The sequence below is a fragment of the Bacillus rossius genome, chromosome 1 (genome assembly GCF_032445375.1).
Source record: "Bacillus rossius redtenbacheri isolate Brsri chromosome 1, Brsri_v3, whole genome shotgun sequence".
Lineage (NCBI taxonomy): Eukaryota > Metazoa > Arthropoda > Insecta > Phasmatodea > Bacillidae > Bacillus > Bacillus rossius.
In genome coordinates, this window is record NC_086330.1 from 229,281,855 (window position 1) to 229,309,231 (window position 27,377).

The 27,377-nt window shown below is 36.4% G+C and overlaps 1 protein-coding gene across 9 annotated transcripts in view; it reads left to right on the forward strand.

Annotated features, from left to right (window-relative positions):
* The window catches only part of LOC134527342 (F-actin-uncapping protein LRRC16A), a 324,842-nt gene that overhangs the window by 153,541 nt on the left and 143,924 nt on the right, over nucleotides 1–27,377 (forward strand). For all 9 annotated transcript variants that reach the window (XM_063359938.1, XM_063359939.1, XM_063359940.1 and 6 more), the window contains one exon: nucleotides 10,182–10,297. In XM_063359938.1, coding sequence (XP_063216008.1) covers nucleotides 10,182–10,297 — 116 coding nt within the window. The remainder of the gene's footprint in view (nucleotides 1–10,181; nucleotides 10,298–27,377) is intronic.

The window sequence follows — 27,377 nt, forward strand, 5'->3', positions numbered from 1 at the left end:
TTTTGATTACAAATTTGTAACTTTTTTAATGCAATCTTAATTTTCTATAAATTCTAAATTGCTATAAAAATTATGTTTGTGGTAACAAATATAAAGTTGTGCCAGGGACACTTTATAATCTAACTTGATTAATTCATTTTAAAATTTAAGAATGCATAATAAATGTTGTACACATTCGCTCAAATATTAGCTTATTTACCGTGCTGCAATATGCACTATGTAGCTTTCAGCTCACTGGTGAAATTGTTTAGCCTACCTCAAAAGACTAAAAAATTCTAAGGGTCCGCCCGTATATGTCTTTTCTGTATGAATTAATAATACAACCTTATGTACTAAGTAAAGTTGTACCTAAACACAACTAAATTAAAACCAGCACCTTTACCAGTTGTCATTAATACTGTGATAAAAAATAAATTTTTGTATTCTAAGAACTGTTTGGTATTACTTTGAGAAGGACAGGATTGGGTTTTCAGATCTCCTTACGCCTATATCAATCCTGTATACACAGAAACAAACAGCATGACACGTGCTTGTTCACCTGCGCAAACATGTTTTTGCTTGTGCCGAGAGCTAAAGGGTGGTTGCCTGTAGTTAGTTCGTAGAGCGAATGACGTGCCCATTGTTACGATACTGTAAATTCAATAGTATAAGACATCAGTTTATTTCTATTTACATTCAATTATGTTAAAGTATTTTCCAAATTACATTTTCAGTTGAAAATTCACAGTATCTTTAAACGGTATAATCCATTATTGCCGAGTTTTCGTTTATTTAGTCAAACATTTGTCGTTAATATTATTGGAACTGCTAAAATATTCATTGATAGCGAATCAACAAAAGAAGGTATAAAGAAACGTGTGAAAACTTGGCTGGACATATAAAGTGAATAATCATCAGATACGTTTATGATAAAAGTATAAAATAATGTTACTGTAGCCGCGATGTAGTATGTTCAGCAGTTTTGAGTATCCCTTAAAAGATTGACTGTGTATGAAATATGATCATGATGGATGTTTATATTTTGAACGAGCATACATTTTCACTTGAACCTATTATTTTGAAAATCAATACTTACTAATATTATAAATGCGAAAGTAACTCTGTATGTCTGTCTGTATGTCTGTTTGTTTGTTTGTTTGTTTGTTTGTTTGTTTGTTTGTTTGTTTGTTTGTTTGTTTGTTTGTTTGTTTGTTACCTTTTCCCGGCTGAACGGCTGAACGGATCGTAATGAAATTTGGCAAGGAGATAGATTATATCCTGGGGATGGACATAGGCTATCTTTTGTCTAAAAAAATAATCTTTAAACGGGTTGAAAAATATATCTTAATTTTATGTAACGTGTGTCATAGATATACAAACTGTTAGTGTCATTCCTCTATGCCTGCCGAGCAATAGCTTTCAAGCCATTACGTTACGTTTTTCTATTGTAAGGAACTAAATAGAGAGTAAGAAAAAAATAAAGATCTTGACAGTTTGTAGTGTCACCATATTTGTTTCAATTTTCAATACCGTTTTTATATATTACAATTTAAATTGCAGAAAAAAATTATTATTCATAGGTAGGTAATAATTTTTTCTATTTGTCAATATTGTTATTATGGTAGATAGGAATACAGTAAATACCTACATTCTTATATTCCTTTATATCTCTTTCGATTTGGAGTGTTTCCGTGCCATTCGGGGTCGTCCCCCCCCCCCCCCCCAGGTGGTTAAAGCCCCAAAATTTCGAAAGTTTAAAAATTTTATAAATATTTTTGAGCCATTCAGGGTCCTCGAACCTCCCGCCCCCCTCTGGGAAAAAGCCCCAAAATTTCGATAATTTTAGGAATTTCAAATATCATTTCTTTCGAGATGGAGTGTTCCGAAACATTCCAGGTCCTGAACCTCAACCCCCCCCCCCCTCCCTTTCTAAAAAAGTGAAAGCCACAAAATTTCGAAAAATTGGAGGAAATTGTATTAAAATTAAGTCATTACGAACTAAAGTGTCTGGGGCATGGTGGAACTTTTACCCAAAGTCGACTTCCCACCCAATTTTGAGGGAGGGGGAGTGCAAAACCCCAAAATTACGAAAAATTTCAAAAATTTCTTAAATTTAAGTATACTTTTTTACTATTTGGAGTTTTTCCGAGCCATTCGGGGTCCTTAAACTACCCTCCCCCCACAAGGAGTCGGAGACCCAATAATAAAAAAAATTCCCAAAATTTAGAAAACCTATTCTCTTTTGATTTGGAGTGTTTACGAGCCATTCGGGGTCCTCAACATCACCCCCCCCCCCCTTTCTCTGGGTCAAAGCCCCAAAATTTAGAAAATCTCAAAAATCATTCTCTTTCGATTTTTAGTGTTTCCCTGCCATTCAGGGTCCTCAAAATCACCCCCCCCCCTCCTCTGGGGACAAGGCCCCAAAATCTCGAAAATTTCAGGAATTTCAAATATCATTTCTTTCGAGATGGAGTGTTCCAAACCATTCGAGGTCCTGAACATCCACTTTCCGCAAAAGTGAAAGCCCCAAAATTTCGAAATATAAGAATATATATAATTGGATGTTGGCATGTATGACATCGATAAACTCTTACACCGTTTGACCGATCGCCATGAAAGTTGGCACATCGAAGTGTTTTTATCATGAAGAAGGTTTTTATGCTATCCATTTTTTTGTAACTCGCCGCTAGATGGCGCTGTAGCGCATCAACTTCTAAACCTTTAAACCGATCGCCATGGGTAAACAGAAAATCATAGGTCACAGATACACAAACAGTAATTATGTGACATTTCTTAATGTCCAACACACTGGACATATCGCTATCCATTTTGCTGTAACTCGCGGACAATATATCACCCGGTGTTCAGCCCGGGCAAAGCCAGGTACTGCAGCTAGTATATTATAATTTTTGAACGTAAATCACTATTAACAGAAATCTTCAGCTATTAAATTACAGCACCACTACAAAATGGGTAGTTGCAAATAACACTGTAAAACGTCCCTTAAAAATTTTAAATGATTGTGTTATTTTTACCTGTTGATGATTATGTCATTATTATACGCATTTGAAAATATTTCAGGCTAGACGAAGAAATTTCCAGCTTAGAAAAAATATCACTTCCAATAGCTGATCACGAGAACCTTGAGGATTTCGGCGATGACGTCAGTTTTTTGGACAATAATCATAAGGAAAATGAAAGTGACTTCCCTAATTTTGTTGTCGAACGTTACAGTAACCACACACCTATAGAAGATAGACTGCTGGGAAATAGATGTGTGGATATGTCTCACTTGATGAAAGAAATTACAGTAATGGAGGACTATAAAAAAATGTACTTTAGGGAAATTCATTTTCAAGAAAGAAAATTGTTGCGGGCTTTTTTCGACATGTAAATTTCAATGTGAAATTTGCAATGATATTAAAAAGATTACATCGCATGAACCAAAATATTCTGATGACATCAATGACAGTGTCGTATGGGGTACTCTGTCTATAGGAATCGGTCACAGCCAAGTAGAAGAATTGCAGTCTGTAATGGATATTCCTCCACTGTCAGGGGAAAAATTCCGAAAACATGAATCTTCATTTGATCAGGTAAAACTGAAATATTCATCAACTTCACAACATAATATTCCACTAGAACGGAAAGTTATATTATTCTTAGTAGTCAAGTTCGTTTTTTTACGTCACAATAAACAATGATTGATAATTCTTGTAACAACGCAGTATGGCTGCCAATATAAATCTGCGGTCCTTGCTGACGTCACGCGCCGAACCCGACAGCGGACACCCTACACCCGGCGAGGAGTGAGATCTGAGCTGTCTGCCACTTCCTCTCCCTTTGCCAAGGGATGGCTCACCAGCCGGCGCGACTACCTGCTGCAAACGGTTAGCTATTCCTCCGCTAGGAGAGCCAGGGGCGATTTTCTTTCGCGTGTCGCCCTACCCGCTGTACGAAGCCGAGCGACACAACCTTCCCCTTTGAAGCCTTCCTCTCGACTGAATACCCAGCGGCGCGACCCTGAGTCTTATACAGCGCTCTTGGGAGGTTCAGCGATTAGTTTTTATTCTATTGTAAGTGATGTATCAGTTTAAAGTCATTCCGAAGTGGGGACGATTTTTCGACCACTTGAACAGCCTTAAACATCAGATTTTAAATGTGAGCTACCAAATAAAGTTGACTGTTTTCAATAATAGGCCTATTGAAATGCTCATGTGACTACAGTGCAGGCCTATTTATTTTTGTGGATTCATTTTTGTAAATGTATATTCTATAGCGTATATGTAGTCCTTTCATTTCTTTCATGAAATAGCTTATACATGTAAAACTGTGGATATTTGCTAGGGGTGTGCAAATACTCAAAATTGCAAATATTAATGCGAATCAAATATTTGATTCGATTCACATTCGAAACCAAATTAGGTATTTGAAAATTTCAAATATTCAAAAGTTTTAGAATGTATTAAAATATATCTTTTGTTTGACAAAACGTGTGATATAATAATATGCCGAACCTCGAGAAATCATTTTCCCGAGAGACTTAACGGAAGAAAAAAAAAAACTGTAAGCGGACCTTTACTTACATCAAATTTTAGGTTAGGTAAATGGGCATACTGAGAACAGTTAAAGCCAATGTAGCGTGAAAATTATCATAAATGCTTACGATTTTACCGCAAACTGTACTTGATGTGTAGCATAATTTATTTATTATATCCAGTTGTCTTTAGCACAATTTTTGGGCGAGCCATGTGCCATATAAAAGTGTAAAACTATTTAAAACAATGCCTGGATCCAGAACATGAAAGGAATTGGTCTTTTTGCACTGCAATTTACGTAATGTTGATGGCAAGGTGTAGGCTTGGCTTTTGATGAAGACATTTCTGTATCACTGATTGTGTTTTATTTATTACTAAACCATTAGAAGTGACATAAAAATGTACATGTTACTTGAGTAATAAAAATGTATATAAAGCTAAAGAACATTACTCTTTTAAACAACAATTTATAATATGCCAAATTTTGACTGTAATTATTCAGATTTATACTTAGAACTTATTAGAAAATATTCGCAAATTATTCGCTATTCGCAATATTTGCAATTATTTGATTCACATTTGATTTGCATTGAAAAAGTCACATTCGCACAGCCCTAAATTTGCACATCAAGAATTACAAAGAACTCAAATGGAAAGAGTAGGGTGGGCCCAATTTATTGCATCTAAAATCTCATTGAGGAAAACTTCACTGACACCAAATTGCAATTTTGAAATAAGAAAAATACTGAATTCTCGATCTCGCCTTGATTCTCTAGAATCTTAGTATTTCTGTCTCGACTTCGTCTCGTCTCGGTTTTTGAAAAGGACTTCTCGCACATCTCTAGTAAATTTTCTTATAAAGACGTTTTTAAGCGTTATTTCCTTTATCTGATCTTCTGCGTCACCACAGTGTAGGTATCTTTTCCATATAAAATGATGTATTTTAAAGTATAAATGTAAAATTTAATTTTGGTCATTACCACTTATTTATTTAATTAACGGAAATACAAAGTTGTCTGACGTGTAAATTTTCTTTTAAAGATGTTTTTAAACGTTAATTCCTTTATCTGATTGTCTGCGTTGCCGCGGCGTACCGCTTATAAAAATGTAGCCAGCACATCATTCATGTTTGGTTATGTTGCTTCCCGTATAGAGCGCGCACACGTAGTCGAAAATCGATATCTCGCCGATTGGATGCAACACGCGCTCTCTGTCAGGTGCCGAGTTAACTACATTTGATAGCCCGCGTTCTTTCGTGGCAAGTGTGTACTACGACACGTTAGTTCATGTCAGATTCAAGTGGCTTGCGTTCGCGTTAGAGTTTTGGTTTTTCTATTTAAAGTTGAAGAAAGGTTTTTGTTTAATGAATTATTTATATAGATTGTTTGGTGTGCTCTTGTATACTCCACCTTTTTTTTTAAATAAACGTACTCTCCATGAACGGGTTTTGTTTTTATGAATAACCTTACCTAACAAATTTTTTTTTTCTGCATAATCGTCGCACCCCTACTTTTCAAACTTGATTTCAGAATAAAATGTGCGACGATTATGCGAGAAAACAAGGTAATTGATATAAACAAGAATAAACCAATTTTAGCAGCCATCAGTTTCAAGCTTGGAAATTTTTGTCAGATGTTCATTTGATTAACTACTTGCTTGTGATACTGGAAACATAACTGTGTGTGCATCAGAGTGTAAACACATTCTTTCATTCCCAGTTTACCGGCAATGATTTGTTTCAGTAGATTATGTTGAATGGACTGTATGTACATCAATATGAAGGTATGATTGAAAAAAAATACTTTAAAGCAAACAAAAATATTAAAAAACTGGGTTTCATTTTTCAAGTACTTATTTTTTTTTTGTTCCTGCTTTTTATCCTTTTTGTTATCGTACCTATTTTTTTTTTTACTTTACATGTCGGTTCCTTATTTTATGCAATTATAACATTTCCATCTTCTTGTTTAATAAGTTTCCTCAATTTGATCTCTAAACAATATTTAAATATTTTCTTTAATTTTTACTAGGTACTGTTATAGAAATTTTGGTTATATAGAGCTGAAACTCTTTCAGTTTTGGTATACACAAAAGTTTTGTTAGGTATATGCAGTAAAACCTTTATACAACAAAATTGAAGAGACTGAATTTTTGTTAGTTTGTTGTGAGAGCATTCTGTATAAAGTGGTAGAATGAAATGTGGCTAGTAAGTCTATGAAAATTAATTGTTCCCTATTCCCTAGACACAACATGTATTATGTATTTTTGAAAATTTGCAGTGCATTTCTGATAGCAATTAGTTTCTGAGAAAATACAATTTTTACGTCAGTAATCTTTACCATTCATATTAGAGATGTCCCTAATCACCACACTTAATGAAATTATGCCAGTCTCAGCACATTATATTCTGTAGAGTGTAGTATTCTTAATGAGGTAAGTAGTATACAATATATATTTTAACCTCAATTCATTATGATATTTATATTCTATAAATACAACATCAAACTAAATTAAGTAACTTTTCACTCGTAAATGCCACTTTTTCACCTTTGGAAATTACAAAAAAAAATGTATAACTGCCCCATCTCTGGGAACTTAAATGAAATTTTTTTTTGTGTTGTCTTGTTTTTAAGATAACACTGCATATAAGAAGAGGTCAACTTTTTAGGAATGAAAATAGAAAAGGAAATTTACATTGTCACGTAAGACGTTATGGCTCCAGACCTTGGGCGTGGAAGCAATACCACCTTGCTCGTCCACATGCAACATAACATTTTAAATGAACTTTAATGAGGAAATTATGTAGTGTGGAGAAACTACATAAGAAAAGAAAGCTTCTTTCATTTTGCTCACTCTCAGATAAGAATTTAGGACTTGACAGCTGTAATGCACAGTTAGGGTGGATGAAGAGGGTGAGATTTTTTTTCTGACTGCGCACTAGCAGAATAATAAAGAAAATGATGGGTGCCTGGAAACTGCAAACTAGAAAATTTATAAACAAAACAGGGATGATCATTGTAAACTTTTTTGCTTTTAAAAAATGAATGAATGATAGAACGAATGAATGGCATGAATGATTAAGTAAATGAATGAACAAATTGATGGATAAATGAGAGCTCAATGTCTTGTCAACTTCGATGTCAGTAGAAAGGATGAGGGATGAAGTGAGATTGGAACATTGATGGAAAAAATGGGTGGAGAAAATGGCAGTACCCTGAGAAAACCCACTGGATCACGGCAATACCCATTTACGAAAAATCTGGGTGTGACCTAACCGGGAATTGAACCTGGATTGCTTTTATATCAGGCGAGTAATCTAACCAATCAACAACTGTGAAATTTCACAACATAGAAGACCTTGTCATAAAGTAAAGGGTGAAAGGTACATAACACAAACATGTATATGGCGTAAGTGTAGATAGGGTAAATAAGTGATGCAGTGAGAGGTGTTTACTTCTGTATTGTGTGGCTCGACACGTTCTGTACTCTGGCACCAGTCAAGTCGCTCGCATTCAGGTTACTGTCGTGTGGAATCCTGACCACCAGGTCGCTTAACTGCGCTTCCGATGTTTTTATTTCACTCTGAGTTCATTGTCGGTTTTCATTTCAGTACAGTGTTTCCTGTTGTCTAGCGGGTAACATTTCACATTTCTCATTTTTTTACATTTGATGTATAATCTTTATTTTAGTTCTGAAATTCGATAATCCAGAAAAATCACTAATCTGGCGTGCTGGTCCTGAATGTGCTATTTGAAGACCCTTCACCATAACACACTCAAGCTTGTCAGTAAATTATATAAATAGCCTTTCCATAGTCTCCTTCATGCATAAGCACAACACGGTGAACAGATTTCCATGCAACAACATTGTAAGGAATGTCATATAACCCGACCTATCATATAAAATAAGGAGTAGCTTAAAGCTCTTCAAAGTTATTTGAAATTATTGTCTTATAGCTGGAAAATAGTTTTTTTTTAAATTGGTATTCACTACATCCATTTCTTTGACAAAACATTAAAAATTTATTTATATAATTTTGTACTTATATAACTTTTATCTATCGTGTAAATTTGGTTTGTTTTGGATGAATCGGATAACATTTTTACAAATTTCTGCTAACGTATACCTTAAAATTAATAAACATTCTTATGTACAGATATATTTTTAAATAATTTACACATTTTAACTTTTATCTTAGTGTAAAGAACCAAAATCATTAAATATTTATTGTATATTTAAACTAGCTGCAGTACCCGGTGTTGCCCGGGCTGAAAACAGGGTGAAGGGGACCTTTTTTGAAATCAGATGTAGTTAGTAATTGTATTCTTAATTTGAATGTCAAGTGTGTAAAATAATATATATCGCTTTCAGATCCCGACAGACGTTCTGCCAGTGTATAGTTATTTACCTGTATATATAGAAAAATTGGTGGTCTGTATGTAATCTAGACTTTATAAAGCACTATAGAAAAAAAGCTGAAAAATAAGAGATTACTAATATTGAAATGATTCCATTATCTAACTAATGCTCAGAATGCATTGCAATGCCTCATTCAGTTTTGTTTTGTAATATGTTTAAAGTAGTTACACATATACAAATCATCCATCCATATCTCTAAATATATATTTATCTCTATTTACATCTATATACATGTATATATATCTCTGTCTCTATTTATCTCTTTATATCTACATATATACATATATACCTCCCACTATCTCTATCTCTTCTATATATAAATCTTTATATAGTGTTATACATCTATATATCTCTTTATCTAACCCATTTCATTCTCTATACCTCGCTCTATCTCAACTTATCTCTCTGGCTCTCTCAATCTCACTCTGTATATATATCACACTATCTCTGTCTCTCTTTTATATTTAAATAAATTGTCTCATGCGTGCGCACTTAGACAACAAAAACAGACGAAGTGCCGCTATATAATATATTAATATGAAATAAACACATTTTTTTGAAACAATTTGTGCTCCAACTATTGCAATATAGTTATACCGTCTCAGAAACCTTCACGGGCATCTGCATAACAACTCACCAAAATTTAATCGCAATCGGATAAATGGTATAGGAACGCATACGGCACAAACAAATGAAAATTAAAGACCTGACAAACGCATCAAACGAAGGTGCGTTTAAAATTCAAGGCAACTCTATCTATTGACGAAGTTAAGAACCAAACTGTTATTACCACCTTTATTTTGCTAGCCGCTGCAAGCTCCACTAAGCGGACTGGTCTCACCAAGGAGAAAAATATGAATTTGCAAGACCTTACTATGTGTATGATCGTGTGGCAGACATAGAGAAATGACACTCACTCACTATTTTTATGTCTATGACCTATGATTTTTTCTGTTATAAAATTAAATTTTCACTTTTTCACTTCCTTAAGGATGGAATTTCATATTAATATGTAGCCTAGGTGTGTTATTCTGATGTATAAGCTATATTATTGTAAAGTTTTATTAAAATCCATTCAGTAGTTTTTACGTGAAAGAGTAACAAACATCCATCTATACTTACAAACTTTCGCGTTTATAATATTAGTAGGATTAATGTTGACTTAAATTGAAGAACATGGAAATGTGAGCTGACATACACGCCAGTAGCAGTGGTTGGGCAGTGATGGCTCTGCTCTGTCTTGTGCAGGAGGAGGACTGTGTTCTGCAGACACTTGCCATCCCCGACTCCAGGCTCAAGAGCGACCTCTACAACCTCATCAATGCTCTGGGCAGCAACCAGTGTCTGCAGACCATCGACATCAGGTTGTTGTTTGTGACCTTCCACCATCACAAGCACACACATCAATGTCTGCACAATATTTAGAAATGTGCACATGCAATTATTATATTAATTTGATTTGTGGCGTTAATGAATTGGTTGTCGCGCTCAGCATAACTACAATAGGTTACATTGAAGGTTACAAGAACACTACAACCCATGAAAGGTCCAGGGGTGTTGGTTTTTTTTTTTATTTACTGTACTGTGTCATTATACTCATTATGCATCAAAAGGAGATTGAGTTGGTTGAAATAATTTTAGGAATGAATGGTATTATCCTTAAACAAAATATTATTAATTATTAGGTAAATAAAAAAAAACATTAATTTGGGTCTATGGCTTATTATAAAAAAAATTAACATCTTAATACAATTAAAGAAAACCATTATTTATGTGGATTTTTTTGAGTACCATTTAAAAAATACATAATTATGAATATTTTATATTCACCCTTTAACTTATTAAATAAAATGAGAAAGAATAATATGTGGGTCCACTAAAGTGAAGTTTATTAATTATAAGTTGTAGAGGTGTGTTCTGGTGGTGTGCAATTACAATGCAGTGACTATTTAGACTATTTAGAGTTCCTCCTGCATAATTATCAGGATATATATATATATATAGTAAATCCAGGAGAGATGGACCACCTTTTTTGAAACTCTTATAATTTTGTTATTTGTCAAGATATTGGTGAAGTAAATTTCGCTATGATATTCTGGTGAACTATGTATATGAAAAGCAAAGGTATATGTAGTAGAAAATTTACGTTAACAAAGTGAAGAAAAATGTTGAAAAATGTTGCAGTACTGGTCCATCTATACCATATACCTAGGGTTAGATGGACCAGCCTATATGGGAGAAATGGACCAGCATTGAGAAAGCTATTTAATCATTTATGACTAACTTTAAATTAAGATTTAAGCACACAATTAAACAAAAATCTTTTGTGACGTACAACAAGTCTACAGTGCTTATACATTAACATGTTTTACAAGATCTTTCTTCTTTCAGATGTAGTTTTTCAAAACCCGTAAAGATTTTAGTTCTTTTTTTCCACATACATCACACTTATTTTTGTCTTTTGTGCAGTTCTCATGCAACCAACGGGAACACACTGTGCATTTAATCCAGTCTTCTGTACTTTATGTAGTATTGTTGTCCTCATTACACCCAACACATTCATCTTCGTCCCAGTCACCATCACTGTCATCATACAAAATTGGCTGAGAAAATCCTTTGGTGTTTGGTTTTTTATGTGTGTTAGGCCTAACAGTCCTAGTTAGGATAGCTTCTTCTCTCCGTCTTTTTCTTTCTTCTTAATCTTTTATTTTCTGCAGTTTGTCATGTTTTCCTTGGGTAATACGTTGTACATTATCCTTAGAATTTAGTACTTTCGAAACACTTGCACTCTTACCACGGGCTGTAGTTTATTTTGTTAAGATTCGAATAGGTGAGATGTTGTTCAAAATTGTTGTTGGCGTGGGGGGTGTCGACCTTTTTGACTCCGGAGACACTGGTGGGCCCTGACGAAGTTCCAGGAGTCGCCAGGCATTCATCACTGATAGGCTGTTCGAAATTTCTTATAGGCAGAGCAGATTCGAGTGGAGGGGTAGACCTATCGGTGACTATGGTTGCTTCTTGGTTTGATGTCAAACCAATGTCTGGAGAGTGTAGTTGAAGAAAGTTCGTTTCAGTAGCTTCAGAAAGTGACGTTTCACTAGAACCTCTTGTGTCAGGGGTAATAATTGTTGAATCTTCGCTAGGTGTCAGGTAAACGTAGTCTGGTATTGCAGACGTGTTTAGCGGAATAATTCCACATGCCTTGAAGCCGGAAACTGCATTTTCTACAGTCGCTGATTTGGACTAAGTACATCCTAGCAACTTGCCAAATTGCAGTTTCGTAATTTGCCGCAATGGGTTGTTCCTCATGAACACATTACATTCTTTGTTGTAGTTAAACTTCAAAGATTAAAAAAAGCTTCTGTCAAGTGGCTGCAAGAAATGGGTCGTGGTGACTAGGAAGGCTAAGCAAAATTATATCATTTTCATCAGCGAAAAGCATTTCCACACTGCTGCAATGGGAGGAGTGTCCGTCAAGAATCAACTGTGCTTTTCCAGCAGGCATTCTTTGCAAAAAGTGATGTTTCAACCAGTCGAAAAATAATTCAGAGGTTATGTAAGCAGATTCTACGTTCATTGCAATCATGGAACCCGGAAGGGCATGCCATCACTGAACTCCTGTTTCTTATTCTTCCCTTTAAAAATGCAAATAGGGAGGAATGTAGTTGCCCTCGCCATTGAAAAAACATACAATGGAAATGGTTTCATCTTTTCCTCCAGGACGTAACAGTGCTGACATTTTTTGATCCTTTTATTGCAACAACCTCTCCTGGTTTGTTGTTTAGTTGCAACCCACTATCGTCCACAATTTAAATGTGCCCAGGGCTTACCTATCAAATCATTTTTAGTCAAAACTTTTTTCGAGTAGGTCAAAATACTGTTTTACAACTGTGTTATTCATTCCGAGAGCTCTATTCTTAGAAATACCCTCTGACTTTCGGACTGAGAGTTCAGGATTACGAATCAGAAAAGGATTGCAGCCAATTCATAACCTGCTTTTTGGGCATCTAGGTCAAAGTTGTGTTTAATTTTTCATTTTGTTCGGCTAGCTGGAAAGCCATGACCGCACACAATCCCGCGATGGGTGTAAAGCCATGTGTTTGCAGTTTCTGAATGTGACGTTACAATCTTTTTTTCATTATCCGTGCCCAACAATGAGGATTTCAAATGACTACAAAAAGTTGTAAAAAATTATTAAAGGCTGTACGAGGTAAAGTGAGCACTTCGCAACTTTTAAATACGAACAAGAACACGCGAGTAAAACGAACACTTCATGTAATAGGCTTATAAGCGATTATTTATATCCTATTTAAAAGTGGCCGAAATATAATAATTTGATTGAATGATTAAAGTTAACTATGGCCTCAAAAGTGTTCATTTTACCGCATACAGCCTATATTGTTAATTTTTGTTTTTTAAGTAGGCCTAACGGAGAGAAGAATTTACCTTAAAAGTTTGAAAATTAACCTACACATTACTTAACAATATGTTTAGTGACAAATTTTTTTTGTAGAAACATCATGACAAATCTACCAGCCTACTCATTAATAATACGTAGGCCCATTTAAAACGATGGTCCATCTCTCCCACTTATATTTTGGTCCATCTCTCCCCACTTTATTTTGGTCCATCTATCCCGATCGTTAGGGGAGAGATGGACCAGGCCACCATTACGTCCCAGGTCGGTGCCCAGCGTAGCTACAGAACACCACAAAGATACGTTTAGCTTGTTTTACATGTTGTAAGGAATGATGGTTCAAAAATATTGCAAAAATACTGTCTCTACGACACAACTGCGTTCACATTAATAAAACTTTTGACCTACCTGTTTTCTATTTTCTTTAATATCTTCTCAATTTACTCATACAAAGGAACTAAAACAACACAGCACGCGCAATACAGTTGCCACGACACATTCCTACCAACCATGGCGCTTTCTATTAGCAGGTTCGGTGAACTATGCCACCGGTCCATCTCACCCGGTGGTCCCATCTCTCTCTCTCTCTTTCTCTCTCCTCTCTCTCTCTTCTCTCCTCTCTCTCTCTTTCTCCTCTCTCTTTCTCTCCTCTTTCTCTCTACTCCTCCTCCTCTCTCTCTCTCTTCTTCTCTCTCTCTTCTCTCTCTCTCTTTCTCTCTCTCTTTCTCTCTCTCTTTCTCTCTCTCTCTTCTCTCTCGTCTCTCTCCTCTCCTCTTTCTCTCTCTCTTTCTCTCTCTCTCTCTTTCTCTCTCTCTTTCTCTCTCTCTTTCTCTCTCCTCTCTCTTTCTCTTACTATATATAATATATATATATATATATATATATATATATATATATATAATTAGTTTTGGGTCTAAGCCTGTGCGAATATCAGTTTTTTTAGTTCGAATTGAATTTGAATACGAATACCAAATTATTCTAAATCCATAAAACATGTTATATGTTATATCACATCACACTACCAATATGATAACAGGTACATATTTACTGATACAATGTATGTAGAATCAAAAAACTGACAGTACTTAAAATTTTAAGGTTCTCCAATTTTATAATTAGTTCGTATTAAAAAGAGTCTTGTCACATCACTCCATATTAGCTAATTTAAATTTTTGTAGAGAAACACAAGCTGCTCTACATTTTCGGGGAGTAGACTCTCTCTCTTCTACACGTCACAATGTTGCCAGCTGTTGAGAAAAGTCTCTCACTGCACACTTGTGTGGCAGGTATAGGCAAGTAATTTCTTGCTACCCACAGCTATGTTTCAGAAACAAGTGCACCCCTTCTCTGACCAGAAACTGAAAGGATTTTCATTTCTTTGGGATTAAGGGTGCTGCCAGGTATTGATTATTTCTCCTTGGATAGTTTCTTCATTAGCTTGCAAGAGTAGACTGAGCTGCTGTTGAAGGTTTCACGTAGGCCCACAGAGATGACTTCTTAATAGGCATTTCACTTGTAGCCTCACTTGTCTCAGTTATAGTTTCATCTACTGTGTTCAGCTTACACAGCTTACATACCTCCCTGCACAGTTCAGCTTACACAGCTTACATACCTCCCTGCACAAATTTTCAACCCATACATATTTTTTTTAATTTTCATCCTTAATTAGTGAATCTTTGAACCGTGGATCTACCATCATAGAAAACACATTTACTTCACAATATTGGTACATCATGTAACGTGATCACAAGCTTTTAAGTAAGTTCTTGGCAAGAGTTTTTTTTTGACGTGCGGGACAGGATAATTGCCTGGGCTGTCACTACGCGAGGAATTTTAGAAGGATGGTAAGGGTTTATAAGGGGGGGGGGGGGGGTTTGCCTCCTGCATCCGGTCGTTTACTGTGTATTATTCTATTGAAAAACATTGACGTAGCATGTTAGGCTTTTGGAGTCTTTGCTGTGAGTATGCGGCCAGATGTATTCCACATGGTCTGTAAAATTTTCTTTCTCTTCGCCGTCACGTTCGGAACGAAATTACAGTGCCGACACACCATGTTTCACCCTCTAATCTGAAAACTGTCACCTATAACATCCCAGTTGTATGGATTTTACAGACAGTTATTTATCTTTATCAGTATGCTGACAGTTCAAATCTATTTTAAACGACCTGACGACATTCTTCTACATAAAATACGTTAGTTATAGCTCCGAATTACTGTGTTCAAACGGGCTTTACGTGGCCAGATGTAGTGATCCCGCTCAGCCTTTTTCGTAAATGACTGAATATTCGTTTTTTCGAAGTGTTAGTATTCGAAATCGAATCGAATACGAATAATAAACTATTCGTTTTGATATTCGAAAATTTGAATATTCGCACAGGCCTAGTCAATTCCTGTTTTTTCCCGGTTCTCGGTTCGGTACCGGTTCTTAAAAATCGGTTGTCGGTTCTCGGTTCTGACTTAAACAATAAAATAAATATTATTCACACATTTTTATGAGGTGTTTTAAGTAATAAACTATTTATTGTTTTGGCTACAAAAAAAGCACTGTTTCAAGCTACAGTAAACACACCAACCTATTAAAAATGTAATATGTATTAATATAAAAATAAATTTGAAATAATATCCTAGAGAAAACTTAATAAAACTAAAATTTACTATATCAATCTAGTAATTACCTCAAGAAATCTACATTCACCCTCCTTTAAAACATAGGAATAAAAATAAAAATGTTACAATAATGGAAATAAATACAATGATGGCGAACTTTCAAAGAATTAAATATTAAATTGTCCATCAAACTTATTGCCTACATTGAATTCAGTTTGTTTGCACAGTCAACAGTAAATTACTGCCACACTTCTGCTGCCATTTCTTACACAATTCCAGATTAAAGACTTTTTCACTGCTTTTCAAATTTTTTCGTCAAGGTCAAAGTCAAATATCAAGGTCAAATTTCAAGTAATTATTTTCTTTTACACACGTAATTAATTTTACCCATATTTATTTTCTCTTTAAAAAAATCATAAATATATATATATATATATATATATATATATATATATATATATATATATATGAATAGTAAAAGTGTTTGTGATCAAATATATATATAAATACATAGTTCTACAGCTGACTGATCAGTGATGTTAGAACACAAGTAGGTTTTGATAAATTATAATTTCAGAATATTTATATTACTGTTTTGACATGCACAACACACAAAGCATATCAATAATATAAGGAACCAAACACATGCTTTAAATGATACTTTGTAGGTATAATTACAGGAAGTTATGTTGGGTCCAGCTTCTAACAAAAGTTCAAGTCTTATTGAATATTATTGTTTATGAAAATTATAAAGAAACTAAATTTGGGTTCGTAATATTCTCATATATAGACTCTACCTCGACTTCAGTTCGGTAGATTTAGATAATCATATAATCTATAGGACCACTAGTTTTAACACAAGTTATGGGGAGAAACAAAGTTATTTGCGATTATTTCAATAGTGTCATTTTCTGTGACCACACAAGATATTTGGTCAAACTAATATTCGGAAATGGTTAAGATATTCAGCTCACCTTAGTCCTAGCTTTAGGCACATCAATCTCGCTCGTAGTAATAATTATATTCATCACAAATATTATCGCAATCATTTAATTTTATCTTGAGACCTTAATTCAGAATGAAATACCATGATTGCCATGATTAATAAGCTTGCAACACTCAAAATTATACTGGTAATGAAATTTACTTCACATTTCTATCAGGCCATTTTTTTTTAGACTCTCTTCTCCCAAACTTTCTTAATAATCAGATGTTCTAATTAAATTTTACTATGGCCTGGGGTCATAGTTCCTATCAATCTTAAAATGAGAAATACTTGTTATAACGAACAATAAACTAAACAAAATTGTAACATTAAAACAGTTAACATGAACAATGAGAAAATAAAATGAAATTGCATAGACACACTATATGAATTAAAGTTAAAATAATAGTCTTTGCAGTCTGTTTGCATTACTGCTGCTATGCAATTGCCCCATAGCTTTATAACTACACTAGAGTCCCGTTATAGCGAGGTGTCACGGTTCCCGGTTTGAACCTCATATAACCGTGTCCTCGCTATAACCGAATTGGACAAATTTTGGCCCCCAAAAAATAAAAATTAACCGAAATTAGCATAAAAATTGTGTTTAAACCTGTATAATTGGAAAATAACGGGTTATATAAACAAAATCTTAATTTCTGTGAGCAGATGTGTGAATTCTCTTTAAAACGATACCCCACAAGTACGGTTGCGATCACCGATTGCGTCAAAATAACCAGAATACCCTACCACGCCACGTAAGTATAGCATCTCAGCCCGCAATCGATTACTCGGCTTAGCCCGCGGCCGACGCAGCATTGTCCTGCTATTTATTGTCGACGCGGGCTGTCTGCTGGCGGCCATGTTGGTTCGGGATGTTGTTAGGTGGTGCTAGTGTAGCGCGACGATTTAATTCCTTACAAAAAAGCAGTAGTGCGGCAACGCTGGAAAATTATTCTTTTTTCATTTAAAGAAACCTGTCAACTTTTTTAGAAAATAAATTTGGGATTAAACTCAAACCATCACCACCCCTTTCCCGGACAGATACCCCAACAACTGACCGAAACAAAAGTTACAAGAAAACTGTCCTAGTGATTCGGAAATAAATACGGTAGTGCCTACTGGAGGTGTAAAAGTAACGAAAAAATGTGTACCCGTATGTATTCGTTACTATAACAATTAGTACTCGTTACTATCGTATCGTTAGGTTACTCGTTACTTCTGATACCGCATAACATGCTATGTTATGTTGCAGCAACAAATCCAGTCGTATTGCGTACGCGTACAGTATGACGTCGCGTAAATAATAATAAATAGAATATAAACAATTAACAATATTTGATAATTAATAGTTTTTGTTAACCAAGAAACAATTAAATCTCATTAGATCAGCTTTTTAATATTATCTCTTTTAAGATAACAACAAAAAAATGTGAAAATACGCAATTATAAAAACAAAAACATACATATTTCTGATTTGTAAAAAATACTTTCTTACGTTGTTACGAAAAATGCGAGTAACGAGATGCAGGACGCAGCCGTGTGTAACGTTTCGTTACTCGTTACTAGATGGCGCACCCGTTACTCAGTACCGAATACATATGGTTTGCTACAGCTCTAGTGCCTACTATTTGTCAGATAGTAAAATAAATAACGTGACGTGTTTGAACGTGTCACGACTGAAATGATTCCAAACATGTTTATAAATATTTGTGTATTATTAACGCGATCAGTTAGCAACAAGTATAAAGACGGCTCTGACTTTTTTGGCCTAACATAGTTATAAACAATGTTATTATTCGTTAATGAAAATGTCACAACAAATTAATTAAGAGCATTTATATTTTAAAAAAAGTGCACATTGTTATGTTTAAAGACGGGAAAAAATAGATTTTGTCAATTTTCTAAATAACAAGAAATCTGTATAAGTACCGTATTGGCCCGAATATAAGGCGACCCCGAATATAAGGCGACCTGCAGTTTCAGGAGGCCAAACAAATGTAAAAATAATTTTTGGTAGAAATTAATGTGAAAATTCATTAGACATACATTTTGTGTTGATAAATCGTTTTTGCATTTATGTATAACAATTAATTTATATTTATCACATTACTTATTTAAAATAAGTTTGAATGGCCTACCCTAAAAGTCAAAAGAAAACAATTAGAAAATATTTACATTTTTAAGTATTACATTAGAAATTTTTTCGTATGTTTACTCTAATGAAGCTGCATAATTGTCATCTTCAGAGCTGTTTATTTGTCTAGAGCTCGTTCCCCGCCGTTCCACCGATGTGTGATTGTGTGATTGTTCATTTTTCACAGTTTACTGTATCTACGAATTTAAAATTTTTACAATGGCTATTAATCACTCTTAAAATACAGCATTTAACTTTCCGTTTGACTTAAGCTACGTATTACCACAGAACAAGGCGTATTACTATTTAGTAGTGTGTTAAACGTAAAAAAAGCAAACAAAGAATGCATCTTGCCGGAACAAAACAAGTGGCTAGCTGACATGATGAAGCATACGGCCATGAATAACTCGGTTCGTGACCGCGTATATTTGTCCATATTACTCTCTGACAGAGAGAGTCTGTTCTATGAATTTGAAAGAATAATCTATTATAATTATGAAAGGTTTTTACATAAATAAAGAGTGGATTATTAAAATAGCTTTTGAAGCAACGTACCAAATTCCTGTTAATATGGCGTCTTCGTGCGTGTTCGGCAATGTTCGTTTTACAACAAAGAAATATTGTGGAAAGACAGTTGGCAGCCGTGAATTTCTAAACATTACATCCGAAATGTTTGTAAACGTAAACAATCGTTCTGAAAATAACTGTGATATTTTAGTACAAATATTTCCGTTAAAAATCTGAAGATAAATTACCGTAAATGTTAACACGCGATTGTACACAAAGTACAAATATGAATTGTGAAATAAAAGGTTGCCATTTTGAGATGCTTCAACATTCACGTTTTTACTCAAGAACAAATATTTTAATTTTCAACTTCAAACAATTGTGAATTACTGCAATATTAGGTGGATTTATCGTTTTTCCCCGTGTGAGGTAACAAAGTTTTAGTTAATATAAAAAATTGTGAACGTTTTGTTAAACAATGTTTCTACTGTAGCTTTCAGCTTGGAACTAATGTTTGCGGTTCTGACGTCTTGGGTGCGAAAATAAGGCGACTTCCAATTTTTGCATCTTTCGTTTATGTAAAAATGGTCGCCTTATATTCGGACCAATACGGTATATGTATTGTTACGATCGCGCTTGGCTGCACTGCCTGGCATTGCCGCGCTCGTCGGCCTGTCTGCGCCCCCTTCCACCCGCAACCTCTCCTTGGTATCTCGTGTCATACTATCTCGCGACATCCTGACCGTCGCAGCGCGCACCTGCCTCAGATCGAGTTACTTAAAGAGGCCGCACTGCGGAATAAAAGGACTCAGACATGTTTATCGGCGCGTTTTGTGGGAACCCGATGCTTGTTGCGTTTATCGGCGTTCTTTGAGCAGCCGCCGCATCCTTCGAGGACTCACGACGCGTTTCTGGGCATTTCGACGGCGAAGGTCGCGCAATATCTCGGAGACATGCCCGATTGTTCTGGACGGGAACCCAAGGGCTATATAAGGAGGTTGGGCTGACCTTCGAGTGAGAGTTCAGTGGGGAGTACTCCCGCGGCGGAGTTTCCGGGCGATAGTGCCGCGGGTGTGGCAAAGTGGCGAAAACCTTGGACGAAGGTTCCAGGGTAGGGAGTGAGTGAGTTCAGTGGAGTCGGGAGTTTCCGGGCGAAAGAGTCACGGGCGCGGCGGAGTCCCGAGTGAAGTGGCGAGCGAGTCGTTGTGTGGGATCTCGGCGAAGGGTAAATAAAGGATCAGGATGAAATGAAGAATGGCCAAGAAGAAATGCAGAAGGAAATGAAGACCGAAGTGAAGATAAGCATAGAAGAGAAGAACAGCCAAGAGAAGAACAGCCAAGAGAAGAACAGCCAAGAGAAGTATAGCCAAGAGAAAAACAGCGAACATAAGATCGGTCAGGAGAACAGCGACGAGAAGAACAGAGAAATGAAGACCAGCCAAGAGGAGACCAGCCAAGAGGAGACCAGCCAAGAGGAGAACAGCCAAGAGAAGAACAGCGATGAGAAGACCAGCCAAGAAGAGAACAGAGAAGAGAATAACAGCCGAGAGAACAACAAAGAAAAGAACAACAAAGAAAAGAACAGTGAAGAGAATAACAGTCATGAGGTAATTAGCTAAGGAGAGGAGAACAGCCAGGACATGAAGATGAAAGAAGAGTTGAAGAAAAGCACAAAAGTAGTAAAGATGAGTTACAAAGCGAGGAATATTGAACAAGAAGAAATGAAAAAAAACGAAAGAGAGAGGGGGAAATGTCAAGAAGAGCAGAAGAAAAGCCGAGAAGAGATGTACATGAGTCAAGGAGAGATAGAGAAGCGCAAAGAAGAAACGAAGAAAAACCAAGAAGAGACGCAGGCAGACCAAGAAGAGGTGAAGAAGGACCAAGAACAGGGGAAGAAAGACCGAGAAGAGAAAATGAGAACACAAAGAGTGAAGAAGATGGTGCAAGGAGTAACTGAGTGCAGTCCAGGCGATATTCATAAGCACGAAGAGGGAATGAGGAACCAAGAAGAGACGAAGAAGAGCTGGGAAGAAATGCTTTGTAAACGAGTAGCTACGAGAGAACAAACAGAGAGAAAAAGGGAAGAAACAAGCGAACCATTGGGAGGCAACGAGCAATGCTCTCAAGAGTATCGGGTCCGTCCAAGACAACGGTCGGCCTGTCTCGGGCAGCTGACTGAACGACATTGGGCATCAGCAACGCAGAAGTGTCACTGGGTGACGAGGGAAGCAACATTTACTGCGAGAGTGGGTTACCTGGTGAGACTGTACAGCCCGCGATGGAGGAAAGGTAGGAGGCCTAAACTTCGAGTAGCATGGGGACCTCCAGGAGGAGATGCATTACCTGTTCGGGACAAACAGGTTTAAGGAGGGGGCAATGTTACGATTGCGCTTGGCTGCAGTGCCTGGCATCGCCGCGCTCGTTCGGCCTGTCTGCGCCCCCTTCCACCCGCATCCTCTCCCTGGTATCTCGTGTCATACTATCTCGCGACATCCTGACCGTCGCAGCGCGCACCTGCCTCAGATCGAGTTACTTAAAGAGGCCGCACTGCAGAATAAAAGGACTCAGACATGTTTATTGGCGCGTTTTGTGGGAACCCGATGCTTGTTGCGTTTATCGGCGTTCTTTGAGCAGCCGCCGCATCCTTCGAGGACTCACGACGCGTTTCTGGGCATTTCGACGGCGAAGGTCGCGCGATATCTCGGAGACATGGCCGATTGTTCTGGACGGGAACCCAAGGGCTATATAAGGAGGTTGGGCTGACCTTCGAGTGAGAGTTCAGTGGGGAGTTCTCCCGCGGCGCAGTTTCCGGGCGATAGTGCCGCGGGTGCGGCAGAGTGGCGAAGTCCTTGGACGAAGGTTCCAGGTCAGAGAGTCTGAGTGAGTGGAGTCAGGAGTTCTCCCGCGGCGGAGTTTCCGGGCGATAGTGCCGCGGGTGCGGCAGAGTGGCGAAGTCCTTGGACGAAGGTTCCAGGGCAGGGAGTGAGTGAGTTCAGTGGAGTCGGGAGTTTCCGGGCGAAAGAGTCACGGGCGCGGCGGAGTCCCGAGTGAAGTGGCGAGCGAGTCGTCGTGTGGGATCTCGGCGAAAGGTGTGACGGCGGCGGCGGCGGAGTGCGGTGACGGAGTCCCGCGGTGGTGACCCACGAGGGGTGCTGCGACGAGAGTTGCGCCGGAAGTGCGGCCCAGCGAGGTGTGTGAAACGAGTGACTGGGGAATTGACATTTCTTTACGTGTAATTAATTATCTGCCAATTTAGAAGATTATTTGTAAGTGACAAGTAGTGGTAATAAATAAAACTGTGTGTGTGATAAAAATCTTTAATTGGGCTATCCTTTACGAACCCAAGTGGGAAATTGTAACAGTATATTCAAAGGCTTGGTTTATTCGACTCGAGCACACCTTGGCTTTGAAGCCAGCCAGTGATGCTGTGACTGTGAAGTCGCAGGCACAGATAACTAACGGAAGTTTGATTAAAGAAAGAAAGAACGGGATTCTATTTTTAATGCCACGCACTTGGTGGCGACTGCAAGGCTGAAGAATGTGACAGGCGTCAACGGCAAGATGTGTAGTGGCGAGCGAGAGGGGTGGAGATAAAGCAGACAAATAACAAAAGCGCGCTTAAAGCGATCACGCCGTAAATTCCTCAAAAATACCTCGTTACAGCCGTGTTCTCGCTATTACCGTGCTCGCTATAACGAGATTCTACTTTATATAATGTTTTGGAATTATTTCAGTCTTTGACAAATGTTTAAATAATTATATACATAGAAAAATTATTTGCTTATTATTTTTTTCTATTCTGAGTGGTCATTACCCGCTCAAAGTTGTAATGATTCCATGACAGGGTGTCTACCGACCGGGAAAAACTGGAAAATCGGGAATTGTACAGGAATTATACTGCCCGGGAAAAATACGGGGATTGTGCGGGAATTTATCTCGATGTCCGGGAACTTTTGACTTTTACCCGCCCGTCAACAACATTTATATATTAATATTAAAAAGGGAAGATTTTACTGCAACACAATCGTGAATCGTGTGATTATTGCTTCTCTACAATATGCTGGTGCTTTATTGCAGAGTGCTGAATGCAGACGATGGGATCAACCAACACAAGTTGCCGCGTAATCGTGATAACCACTTGCGTAAGACGCGTGGACTCACCCAGTTTTTTTTTTTACTGTGGTCGTTCGTTAATGGTCGTTCCCGCTCATGCTTAAATTTTCATCCAGTTTATTTTTGCGTGTTGTATAGTGTGGTTATTGTTAAAGTTCGTCCGGTTGTTAAGTAATACTAATAGTACTGCATCTTTGTGTGTGTGCAGAAGTTATTTATGATAAATCTTTTTATTAAAATTTGTTTTTCGTTTCGTGAACATCTGAAGAAAGTAGACAACATACCTGCAAAATAATATATTATTTGCAGGCGTATAATGCAAGAATTTTATGCTGATTTCAGTGGTCACGAATCAAAAATCATATTATATGCCGTGTCATATTATTTTTGTATACAAGCGACCATTATCACGTGTGTATAAAAATTAAGCGCGTAAGACAAAGTTAATTGCGCCGGCCGGCGACAGCTGCAAGCCAGTCTTGCTCTGTGTGAGTATACATCCACCCCTCGAAGTAACGCTGCTTGATTAGCGCCAATTAATTAGGGCTCTTTTTGAAGTATCGTTCTTTTTCGTCCACAAATTTTTTTTATTTACACGCGCGCATAATGGCAACGGCACTCTTGTATCAAACACAATGCAACATAATAAATCTCGACACTTGTACAATTTTAATAAAAGAACGAATTAAAAAAAACGTTAGTTTTCACTTTTCCGTAATAGTTATTCAATTTTTTGATGCCTGTTTTCTTATGTCTAGTTAAAAGTTTTACAATCAATAAAATTACGTTAATATATCCGTGGAGCGTGTTTATACAGCCATGTTTATGCTACTCCTTCCATCTGGCGAGAAAGGTCAGAAGCTTTCGAGGTCTGTTAATCTCATGCATGCCAGGTTGCGCTAATTGAAGTTGACAGCGCATTACGTTTCCAGAAAAAAATTTTTTTGACGTGACAAAGTCTAATAAATCGATGAACGCCGGCTGCACGCACGAAAGTGTCCCGTTACGCACATTGTTCCGTTACGCTGTGTCCCATTACGCTCATTGTACGCTTGCGCTGCATCTATCTCTCTTCCACTCGACTGTTTATAAAGTGATGTGAAAAGTTATTATTCATTTATTATTAAAATAAAAATGATTCAATTTTATTCATAAAAGTATGCAATCATTTCATCAATGTTTTGTTATGACGTTGTCACGTTAAAGTATCGTCCGTAAACCGACTTTACAGACAACCAATTTTTAAACGGGATAAATGTGGAGTATGGTACAGTAAACATACATATTTCAAAGGCGGGAAAACCAATTATTTTGTTTAACATGCACTCTTATGTTAAAAACGTATTTGATTAGCGCTGTTTTGATTAGTGCTCCATTTTTCTTTGGATGGATTACCGTGTTACTTCGAGGGGCGGGTGTACTTTACTCTGTTGGACAGGAACTTGGTTGGCAAAATTGGCATTTGGCAAGTGGCATATCGCGCGCAAGGTCATGCGAGTTTTATTTATTTGTTTATTTATTTTCATCCATTTGACCATACAGACATTTGTACAAATGGTATAGGACACGTCAACAAATAAAAGTTAATACACAAACAGTTTTAAGTTAAATATACCAAAAATACAGACATGGGAAACAAAAATAATAATAACAAAACTGGTACAGGTATATATACAGCCTCTAAAGATAAAAGTTAAAAATTTGACAGTTGCCATGTGGCAAAGTTTGGCTGCAGTGCAAAGTAACCTAGAATGAGCTAAATTTTATCAACATAAATGTAGGCCTAACTTTTCTGTGACAAATTTTCTTGAAATCCAAGTTTTTGTTAAAAAAATTTTTTTGTGACTTTTTTTGTACAATTATTTTTAACATTGCTATTATCCTAATTAGTGATAGTGTAAGCTGTAAATGTACATGAAATTTTTTATTAGTGTACAGGAATGTACGGGAATTGTACAGGAATTCTTTGACTCAACATGAGTAGACACCCTGCATGATAAAGATCAAAATTATATATTAAAAAATTAGTTGTCTGTCGGTTTACGGACGATAGTTTAACGTGACGTCATAACAAAGCATTGATGTAATGATTGCATACTTTTATGAATAAAATTGAATCATTTTTATAGAATTATCACTATTTTGTATGGATACAAAGAAGGAGTGAAATGAAATCTACAATTTAATTGATAAATTTACTTTTATTTGCACTCATTAATTCAAATACATATGTTTATTACTTTAACAAAGAGATTATTTTAACTATAACTTTTATATATGTTTGCTATTTAACTTCTTCCAATCTGTGTTATTCTATTAAGGATATGACGATGATAGGAAAAGTAGGAAACGAATGGGAGTGTTTCAAGGATGATGTGAGGAAAATGGCGTACCCAACACCAAGATGGAGTCAAAAATATTATATTTGCGCCACGGACTCTGCAGCAATGCTAGGAGGAACAGGTTAGCAAAGAGCAATGAAAATGTTACATTGAAATGCATGAAAACAGAATTACGCCTCGGATTGGGTCGCAATGCTAAGAGGTTCAGGTTAGCAAAGAGCAATATAAAATAAGTGTAACGGGACACAGCGAAATGGGACAATGTGCGTAACGGGACACTTTTTAGTGCGTGCAGCCAGCGTTCATAGATTTATTAGATGTTGTCACGTCAAAAAAATGTAATTTAACATTAACAATTATTTGATAAAATTATTTAAAACTTTACCGATTTCATAGATGATTTTTAAAATGTTTGATGCAAAAGAATAATCATCTTGTAAGTAGTTCTTTAATTTTTTAAGTGTGAATAAAGATTTTAAAGCATGAAAGTTCCAAGTCCAAGAACTAAAGAAAAAGATGAAGATGAGAACAGACTTAGTAGTACAGTGCATCATAAGATCATAGTGTTACTGTCTCACGCTGCATGCTATGGCAGGGGATCAAATCTACCCAGCATGGCTGTATGTTTAACAGCGTCACCACCCGCTAACAGCTAATTGCAAGTGATGAAAAAATGAGAATAAACGTTAGTTGTGCCAAACAAGTAATGTACAAAAATAATAACTAAACAAAAATAAACTTGCCCCAAAGTAGTTGTAACAGATGATGTTACATAATTGAGAGATGTAGAGCACACAACTTATTTAAGCCATGTTGAATGTAGTTCAAAATAGAACAGTAGGATAGAAAAAAAGATTTTGAAAAGGTCTGCTCAGTAAGAGGAATGGAGGAGGGACACAGGAAGATGGAGGCATTTTATTTTGCTGACCCGGCCGCATGCTGGAAGCAGTTGATGGTGGTGATGATTATAATATGCCTGAAACTGTGCACTCAGGAACAAGCTAGCGACAGCAGTGACAGTTTGTTTCAGAAATAGAGTTACTTGGAAATAACTGTAATACTTAAATATTTAACAATAATTTTTATGACAAATATTTAAAATTACAAAATAAATGTATTAATCCACCATTACAAAATATTGCTATAATGAAATTGCTATATAGTAACATAATGATATAAAAAAAAATGGTTATTAAAACTTTTGTTACAGAAGATATTGGACAACAAATACAAATATGTTATAAGGTCGCCAAAAGTTTACAAGACATGATAAAATCAGCTGCTAGAGCTGGACATGGCAGAGCTTACTGTAGAAAAACCAAAGTATTTATGGTTTCA